At 45.2% G+C, this 10,000-nt stretch overlaps 1 protein-coding gene and 1 long non-coding RNA gene across 5 annotated transcripts in view; one reads left to right on the top strand and one right to left on the bottom strand.

The window, feature by feature from the left end:
• The window catches only part of slc8a1b (solute carrier family 8 member 1b), a 100,462-nt gene extending 94,643 nt beyond the window's left edge, over nucleotides 1-5,819 (top strand). For all 4 annotated transcript variants that reach the window (XM_035532758.1, XM_035532761.1, XM_035532760.1 and 1 more), the window contains exon 7: nucleotides 4,442-5,819. In XM_035532758.1, coding sequence (XP_035388651.1) covers nucleotides 4,442-4,818 — 377 coding nt within the window. In that variant the 3' untranslated portion in view covers nucleotides 4,819-5,819. The remainder of the gene's footprint in view (nucleotides 1-4,441) is intronic.
• The window catches only part of LOC118242337, a 13,253-nt gene continuing 8,014 nt past the window's right edge, over nucleotides 4,762-10,000 (bottom strand). Inside the window, exon 3 of the long non-coding RNA XR_004776782.1 lies at nucleotides 4,762-4,829. This is a non-coding gene — a long non-coding RNA (uncharacterized LOC118242337). The remainder of the gene's footprint in view (nucleotides 4,830-10,000) is intronic.

Here is a 10,000-nt window from a genome sequence, read left to right as displayed (position 1 = left end):
ATTCAAGACACAAGTCGATCAGAATTAGTGTTCCAGCTGTGGGCCGTTACGAGTGCTGGGATTTCCAGAAACCATAGACACACCAAATATTCTCAAATCTCAAATCACATCATTCTCTGAAACAGTTTGTGATGTTTGCCACTGAAATCAGAATTAAACGATGCAATACGGACCGATTTGCCGACGTGCAGGTTTGCCCTTGCACCAGCTAGTGGTGCCAGTGAGCACCTCAACAGCATCCCTGCCAGTAGTTACTCATTCAGACAGGCACTTAGACGGATTAGAGAGGGCGACTCGGAGTGCTGCCTCAGACGTGCCTCAGACGTGCCTGGGGTGGCAGCTTGGGCAGACACAGAATCAAATATCTACTCCCAAATCTAAATTTAGGAACCAAAATGAGATTTCATGAGCTGTAAAACTGACAGCTCTAGACTGTTGAAGGAACTGCAAGGGAAAACCTTTTTAACAAACAATATCAAAGCTCCTTTGATAATAAATGAATGTTTATGAGGTAACACTGTATACGATAAGTAACTCTGACTGGACTCGTGTATAATGGTATTATAAGACTTCTAGAGGTTGTTATAATTCTGATTTTTGAGTTTTCATATTCTGCTACATAATTGTTTAGAATCCTTGGAAATGTGTGAGATCTTTGGAATGCCTGTGGGGTTGAAATCTCAGAGAGCTGTCTGCTCTCCGGCGGATTTGTTTTGCCATGACGCCCACACCAGAAGCAGCAGCACTAGCAGACTGTCTGGCTCTGCAGCAGGCCTGCGCACCAGACTGGCAGCCACTCAGCCTACAATCGCCATGGCAATGCCATGGTGATGCCGGCTATTTGCTGCCTGTTTACACAGATGGAAGAGCAGGAGAGATCGAGTGAGCTGATATCATCCATCCGCGCTGGCTGCTCCAGTACCCAACGCCTTGCCAACTGAATTCTATTTCCATTCTAAGGGTGAAGGTGTAAAGAAATTTTATTCCGTCTGCCAAGCCAAACTTCTTATTCCCGGCCTCCTGAGATCAGAATAGTGTGGAGTTAACAAGCGTCTGCAAATGCGCCCGTGTCTGCGATCGTGAATTTCTACAATCGAAGCGTGTCTGATCAGATTGGACTTTGAGATGATTTCTTTGTAGAATGATATTGTCAGTGCTCGGTGTGCCTTCTGACACCTTTCTGGGCACAATGGTGTCTAACACTAACCAGTAGATATTTAATGACCACTGACTCTGCTCTTATGTTGACTAACTGAAACTATTACATATTGTAGGGATGTTGTCTAACAAACTCTAGTGTTTATTGTTTATTGCACTGATTGTTGTCTGTTATAGAGCTTATATGTATTTTGCACTTCTAGGTATCAGCATTCATCCCTGTATTCTACAGTATTCTAGTTCATTGGTATGTTGGACTCTAACCTACTCTACTGTACTAGGATGTATTCTATAAGGAAATGACAAAGTACTTTTGTAAATCACTTTGGATAAGAGTTTCTGCCTAATGCTATAAATGTAAATGTAATTTTAAATGTAGTTATAAGTAATAAGAATGAAAATACGACCTCTGGAGGCTGTAGTTTATGAGTACTGGAATAGTCGTCTATTGATGTAACTGTGGCAAATGTGTGGCGTGTTTGTGTGTATATGGGTACATGTGCTAGCTGACCCAGTGGGCCTGCCTGTATCATACTGTACCTGTAACTTTACACCCTTGTCAGAGACCAAGTCTCAATCACAAACATATCCTCAGGCCTGCACGAGTAGGTTTGTGTCAGCGCTATCAGCTTTAAGCCCTAAATAAATGGAGAAAATTCAGACAGTAAAAGATTTTTATGTGCATATTAAAGTGTTGAGTGACTCTGTGAAGAGGTGAGTCTTCAGTCTTTGAAGACAGAAGCGTCTCAGCTATACAAGCAGCCAGAGGAAGTTCAGTCCAAGATGGTGCAGGACAGAGAAGAGTCTCCATGTCTCTGTATGTTGAGAGATAGAACAGGCTCTGATTGGTGCTTTTAGGGACATGGGAGCTGGTCCGGTTATGGCTTTGTAGATGAGCATCAGTGTTTTAAATCTGATGTGAACCTACTTTAAGGAGCCAGTGGAGGAAACGCAGCAGTGATGTGGGAGCACTCTCAGAACCAGCAGAACTGCATAGAACCAGCAGAACTCTCTCTAAGAACCAGCCGAACTCATAGAACCAGCAGAACTCTCTCTAAGAACCAGCAGAACTCATAGAACCAGCAGAACTCACTCTAAGAACCAGCAGAACTCATAGAACCAGCAGAACTCATAGAACCAGCAGAGCGTTGCAGAAGTCCAGTCTTGAGATGACAAGGAATTGATCCAACACCTTAGTGGCTTCTGTGGAAAGAAATGGATAACGTTCCCTGAGGTTGTAGATGATGAACCAGCATGACTGAGACTGAGAGCAATGTGAGGAGAAAATGAGGGTGGTTAACCAGAAGTACCTCGAGGTTGTGTGCCTGGTCAGTTCACACAACTGAGGTCATGACTTGAGGAGACATCTCCAGTTATAGCAGCACAGTCGTGCTGAGATTTAAGTAACAAGTTCCCAGGAGCAGAGAGCTGAGTGTCAGAGGGAGGAAAGGAGAAACTCACTAGCACAAACCATGTGAGAAACCATGTGTGATCCAGCACAAACCATGTGAGAAACCATGTGTGATCCAGCACAAACCATGTGAGAAACCATGTGTGATCCAGCACAAACCATGTGAGAAACCATGTGTGATCCAGCACAAACCATGTGAGAAACCATGTGTGATCCAGCACAAACCATGTGAGAAACCATGTGTGATCCAGCACAAACCATGTGAGAAACCATGTGTGATCCAGCACAAACCATGTGAGAAACCATGTGTGATCCAGCACAAACCATGTGAGAAACCATGTGTGATCCAGCACAAACCATGTGAGAAACCATGTGTGATCCAACACAAACTATGTGAGAAACCATGTGTGGAGATGAGATCACTAAGACAGCGGGAGAACAGGCAGGCACGAGCACTGAGCCCTGAGGAACGCGAGCTCTGTATAGAGCAGATATGGGTCCCATCTTTCTCCTGGTATGGTGTGTGTACGTGTAAGTTTGTGGAAGGTTGTGTATAAAAGTAAAGTTTGTGGAAAGCTGTGTATAAGTGTAACGTTTGTGGAGAGTTGTGTATAAGTGTAAAGTTAGTGGAAGGTTGTGTATAAGTATAAAGTTTGTAGAGAGTTGTGTATAAGTGTAAAGTTTGTGGAAGGTTGTGTACAAGTGTAAAGTTTGTGGAGGGTTGTGTATAAATGTAAAGTTTGCGGAAGGTTGTTTGTCAAGCTGCTTCCACTCTGCTGTGCGGTGCATTTCCATGTGAAGTGAACAGACGGCAGTTCAAGGAGGTTTAGCAGGTTACGGTCTATATTTATACAGAATGTGTGTATTTGTTTCTGTCTGTGTGAGTGTGATAGGGAAGGAGGCATTGTGTATATCTGTGAGAGATACAGGAAGAGAATACTTGCATCACTGCAAGAGAGAGACAATTTGGTGTGTGTGTATTTGAGAGCTGGAGAGAGGGTGTGTGTGTGTGTGTGTGTGTGTGTGTGTGTGTGTGTGTGTGTGTCGAGGAAGGGTATTTAGAGGTTTATGGGTCTTTCTCAATGCCTGGCATAGCTGCCCCCTACCAATCAGCCAATCAGCTTCCAGCAGAGCTCCTCATACTCCAATCTCTCATGCTCCACAAAAGACACAAGTACAAACAGAGAGAGAGAGAGAGAGAGAGGGGGGGGGGGGGGGAGAGGGGGGGGGAGAGAGGGGGGGGGGGAGAGGGGGGGGAGAGAGGGGGGAGAGAGAGAGAGAGAGAGAGAGAGAGGGGGAGGGAGAGAGAGAGAGAGAGAGGGGGAGGGAGAGAGAGAGAGAGAGGGGGAGGGAGAGAGAGAGAGAGAGAGGGAGAGAGGGAGAGAGAGAGAGAGAGAGAGGGAGAGAGAGAGGGAGAGAGAGAGAGGGAGAGAGAGAGAGAGAGAGGGGGAGGGAGAGAGAGAGAGAGAGAGAGAGAGAGAGGGAGAGAGAGAGGGAGAGAGAGAGGGAGAGTGAGGGAGAGTGAGGGGGAGGGAGGGAGGCTATTTACAGTGAGAGCAAAACACAACTGTGACAGAAAAAAACACAAACCACAAGATTTAGAAATTAGTTTTAAGGTTGACATTCAAATTAGAGGCTGACCTCAAGGTTTGTGGAATTACTACATATGGCATTGCCACAGACAGAAGGATCTGTCGTATGTGTGTGTGTGTATGTTATGTTACATAGCTACTACAGAATTGCTTTTTTAAACCACCTAAATATGAGATTAGACAGATAAGATCAAATATTTTACTTTCTTTTTCCTTCTCTCTTAAATTCAGTGTTTTACTGTCTTTCTTCACCCCCCCCCCCCACCTCTCTGCTGTCCAGACACCTTTGCCAGTAAAGTGGCAGCCATCCAGGACCAGTACGCTGATGCCTCCATTGGCAACGTGACGGGCAGTAACGCAGTGAACGTGTTCCTGGGCATCGGCGTAGCCTGGTCCATCGCTGCCATCTACCATCAGTCGCGGGGCCGGGAGTTCCGCGTGGAGCCGGGAAACCTGGCCTTCTCTGTCACCCTTTTCACCATCTTTGCGTTCATCTGCGTGGCCACGCTGATGTACCGCAGGCGACCCGACATCGGAGGGGAACTGGGCGGCCCGCGGACTGCCAAAGCTCTCACCACCATGCTCTTCGTCAGCCTCTGGCTTCTCTATATCCTCTTCTCCTCACTCGAGGCTTACTGCCACATTAAGGGCTTCTGAACACACACACACTCCAGAGCATAGACATGCATACACACGTTCAGACACAGAGTTCACACACACACGAAAACACACGTGAGATCTATAGGGACACACACACTCAGATATTCTTGCATACACACAGGTTAAAGATTACAAAGCTAAATCAGAGGCCAGTGGGAACACGAGGCTGCAGCGGACAGGATGAGCTCATCCCACTCATTCTGTCACCTGACACTTTAGGGTTATGGCTGTCAGATTTGTTTGGTTCTTTGTTTTGGGATTTTGTTTGTTTGTTTTATTTTTAATTTTTTTGCAGATGAATGTGCGTCACCTCACACTCCTTGTAATGCCTTTGGTCTTTATTAGATTGTTGGCTGGCCAAAACGCATCTCACTAGCTTTGGTCAGCGCATGTGGAGCATAGCGACTTTTAACAACACATGTTCATAACTAGAGAAATAATAACACACTTGATGACAAAACACAAGCGAGAAGCTCGGTAGTCAGAGTCAGATGTACTGTCAGTATGAGAGAAGTGAACTTTTGCTTCTGAAATGCCGTTCTAACCACCATATGTTACAGGGCTTAAGATCTTTATGACTAAACTGGAATGGAAACAGCCAGACTTGCAACAGACGGACGTGTGCACCCAGGCCCCGACAACAGCAGGAAGTGCAATACTGTGGCAAACGTAGCTTGACAGGAATCCATTTTGACATATATTGCTACCTTTAGTGGGTAAAACATAAAGTGTTGTTTATGTTTGAAGGGCTATGGAGTTGCTGTGTGAAAAGTGAGTTCTCTTTGGGACTGGGGCTTCCTGTCGCCCGTGAAACAAGGCTCGCTTATCTCACGTCTGATCTGGTCCTGAAGCTCCTGTCAGCTCCTCATTTAACCGCCCCCAAACTGCCCCAACACCCCTCAAACACCCTTTATTACACATTAAAACAAAATCAGGGTTTTTTTTCTATCTGAGCATCCACGAGGTGTCCATCAGAATGCCTGATAGTAAACCTGTATCACTCAGATACTAAAATTCAGACATTTAATTAACTTAAAAGTACTGACTCAGAAGCAAATGGATGCTGGCGGTGTGGTAGAGGGACCGTCTCTTCCCCCTGGTCCTGGAGATCTGATCTCCTGGAGAGTTCACCTCCAGCGGTAATCAGACACACCCAGCTTGGGGCCTCCTGAATGTTCTGAGTCCTGAATCATCTGATCAGCCAGAGCATATGTGCTGGCTCAGCTTGTAGCAGGAGAGCATGTGTAGGTCTGTTCAGATGAAGGATTGCAGCGCTCACGCTGGGCTGTCAGGCCCCCAAGCTCTTCTCAGTCTCAGGACAGAAACGTGAGCTTGTCGTGGTCTGTGTGCTGGGCACCTGTTAAAGGAGGTTGGGTTGTTTGGGTTGTTAGCAGCATTACGCGGTGCCTTGTAGAATCAACACTCCAGGGGCGTCGAGTGTGTCGAGGCTGCCTGAAGATACCGTGAGGGGTGTCTGGCCAGAGTTTATCCACACGACTGTTACTCTCCGTCCAGACACAAGGACATGCAAACACACAACACACGACATAACCACGAAGAAAGAGCCATACACACATCACAGCCAGTAGTCAGGGCCCAACATGTTTCCTCAGTCATAGACGTACGTATGAACACACATTTCCATCTGCCTGGAGTGTATGAGGGTGTGTGCCATATCCAGACCTACCGAGGATATTTCACAATCTGTAGAATGTTCAAATGTGTAACACTGCAGACTGGCTGGGTTTTAGAAGCAACAGCTTTTGTTTAGTAGTCTGGTTTTAAAGTTGTAGCTCTAGTCTGGATTTGACACCAAACTTTAGAAAAGCTTGGTTAAAAAAGCTATAAAAAAAAAGACTGAGTGTAAAGATTGAGTCTTTTTCATTGTGGGGGGGGAAACAGAACGGCAAGAATTTTCTCTGTCTTGTCTTTTCAAGTACAAATTTTCAATCTTTAAGGATATTAGAATAGGTCTCAAATAATGTTTAAGATCTGAGGTAAATATTATGACTTTCCACATATAGTTCAGGTCACTCCGGATTTGCCAAATGAAAACTAATTCTCGAGGAGAACTCCAGTGCCACCTGGCTTCTTTTCTGGGTTTTCTACTAGACACTGACATTTTTTACCAACACCAAAACAATTGCCCGTGTGAGAACTTATTTAAAATGTGTATTGGTGAAGTGTTGCCCCGCTGGGGGGTCTTTCTTATGAGTATTTATACATGAGGTGAGGGGTTGAGCTGGTACCCTCTACAACTGCGTCTCAGCTTTCATGGTTGCCTGAGTGGCTTAAGCATTTTAGGGAATTATGGGAATTGGAGTGCATCAGAGTTTGTAGTAGCTTGTAGCCTGATGAAGGGAAGAATACTAAAATGGCTGACTTTTCATTTGTTTTTTGTTTTATTTAATTTTTACTTTTTTCCTTATTGAAGACAAAATGGTTGCACTGGCTCCCATGTATCTTATGGAACTGAACATGGAAGGATGTTGAAGGACACCCCACTCTGTCTGCCATTCTCAGAACTCCAGCGAAAGGCACAAACACCTACAAAATACAATACGCAAAAGATGCGAAAATGATTGAAAAAAAGACTCTTATGTTGAACTGATGTTCCTTCAAAATCAATAATGCGACCTGCTGCAGAGGGGCAGTGAAGCCACGTGAAACACAGCCATACTCCACGCCCAGCCGTGGGCGGGGCCAGCCCTGACGGACAGTCCACTGCTGCTGATGTTCGGCTACTGATCGCAGTGCATGTCTGGATATGTGTGTGTGTGCGCGTGTGTGTGTGTGTGTGTGTGTGTGTGTGTGTGTGTGTGTGTGTGTGTGTGTGTGTGTGTGTGTGTGTGTGTGTGCGCTTGTACATGTGTGTGCGTATTCGTGCGTGTGCGTGGTGTGTATGTGTTCACATGTGTGTGGTCTGTTTCTTTGTGTGTGTTCGCGTGTGTGTGTTTGTGTGTGGTGTGTGTGTCTTTGTGTGTGTGTGTGTGTGTGTGTGTGTCTACATTTAAGGGGGATGTCTGCATTGCACAGCTTGTCTTGGTGGGATGCATCTACAAGCTGCACCATCATGCCCCCTTGTGGGCGGGTCCGCTAGCTTGTCTGCATATCAAACTTGTCTATGTGGCTTTTGCTGGCACATCTATCTGTGGGCGTGGCCCGTAATTGTTGCTGTCACTGAATTTCAAAGCCAAAAGCCCCTCCCCTTTCCCTGCCCCTTTTCCATATTTGGAATGTTAATGTGCTACTTGTTGACCCAGTGCATGGATGCTAACCTGTCTGTATATCGTTAGCAGTAACCCGTTCGTTAAAGTTACTGGAGGAGGTTTGAAATATGTGTAGATATATGGACTTTGAGTTTTGTCTGTTTGTTTTGTTTGCATATGTTCTTCACAATATTTAGTTTTGAGTGAGTTTTTATCTTGATTTTAACTTGCACACGTATATGCAAAAGGCAGTATCTGTCATTCCAGCTGGTACAAGGGACTTTTAATCGTAGGGGCGCATGTGTACTTGTACAAATATTTAATAACAGTAATGATGATGATGATGATGATGATGATGACGATGGTAATAATAATGATGATGAAGAATCATCGTTGCCATAGTTGTATTATTTGACATAAGAGAATATTGTATATCAAAGGATATTTTGTCAGTGAGGAGTTCATATGTATATACTGTACAGATGACCCGAGTGTTGAACTGTTGCCATGGCAATAACAGAGTCATGCATATTTATTTTGAACCCGTGGTCAGATGAAGAATGACAAATGTTGCCTTTTAGTAAAATTAACACTGCTTAATTTTCTATCTTTTTTCTTCGCTGAGCAGTGTGTGTGCGTGTGTGTGTGTGTGTGTGTGTGTGTGTGTGTGTGTGTGTGTGTGTGAGATATCTGGGTAAGTTTCTAACAATAATAAGAAATAAGGGAGAAACATATTGTGTTCCAGATCTGTTCACCATCTTGCTAATATTAATGCTCCATTTTGAGGTTGGAGAATGTGTGTGTGTCTCCTGGCACCTTCCACTTCTGCGCCCCCCACTGCTCAGATGGACTCTGGTTTTTCAGGGGTTTTAATAGTATCTTTGATGATATTGTTTTCAGTTCTTCTGTGTCTCCCTCTCTCCCTCTCTCCCTCTCTCTCTCTCTCCCTCTCTCCCTCTCTCTCTCTCCCTCTCTCCCTCTCTCTCTCTCCCTCTCTCTCTCTCCCTCTCTCCCTCTCTCTCTCTCCCTCTCTCTCTCTCTCCCTCTCTCCCTCTCTCTCTCTCTCCCTCTCTCTCTCTCCCTCTCTCCCTCTCTCTCTCTCTCCCTCTCTCCCTCTCTCTCTCTCTCCCTCTCTCTCTCTCCCTCTCTCCCTCTCTCTCTCTCCCTCTCTCTCTCTCTCCCTCTCTCCCTCTCTCTCTCTCCCTCTCTCCCTCTCCCTCTCTCCCTCTCTCTCTCTCTCTCTCTCTCTCTCTCTGCCTCTCTACTGAGTCAACACTGGCACCTTGCTTTAGCACGCACACCCTGCTGGGATTTAGTCTCATCTGTAATCTGATTGGTCTGCTGTATCCACCAAAGTATTTAGCTCTTAACCTCCACTCCAGATCCAACCAGAGTAGGAAATGAGCGATCTGTTCCATGAAGACTCCCAGCTAGTTTTTGGACTATGAGGAATGTGATTTGCTGACTCTGCAGTTATTATAACTGTTCGCTGAATGAACCGTTGTTATTATTTTCAAGGTCTTTGAAAGTCCTGAGTTTGTAGTGATGGCCAGAGTTGAACACCTGTAAGCCTCCTGCGTGTCCGGTTATTGCCGGGAGATGCACAGTGATGCTCCCCAGTGTACTCTCAGATTTAAACATTTCAATTCTGCACAAAGTAATCAGTATTTCCAAAGTAATTCTTATTTGAGCACCAAGAGACAACCACTCACAGTCATACTGAGTTTTAAAAAAAGCTTTAGCAGCTAAGTGTGACGATACACATGGAAGGATTGATATCTCGTATACAGTGTTCAGTATTTCAGGTAAAGTTGCATTTAATCTATGACTGAGTGGCTCAAATCAGTATCCTGGATTTGGGTTGGACTGATCTGAGTCCAGTGGCTGTATTAGTGTGTAAATGGAGAATGAACCAAAAGAAACATATGTCTCTTGGCAAAATGTCTGATTTACTGCCACCTGTAAGTTCA

The sequence above is a fragment of the Electrophorus electricus genome, chromosome 13 (genome assembly GCF_013358815.1).
Source record: "Electrophorus electricus isolate fEleEle1 chromosome 13, fEleEle1.pri, whole genome shotgun sequence".
Classification (NCBI taxonomy): domain Eukaryota; kingdom Metazoa; phylum Chordata; class Actinopteri; order Gymnotiformes; family Gymnotidae; genus Electrophorus; species Electrophorus electricus.
This window is presented reverse-complemented; position numbering and strand designations above follow the sequence as displayed.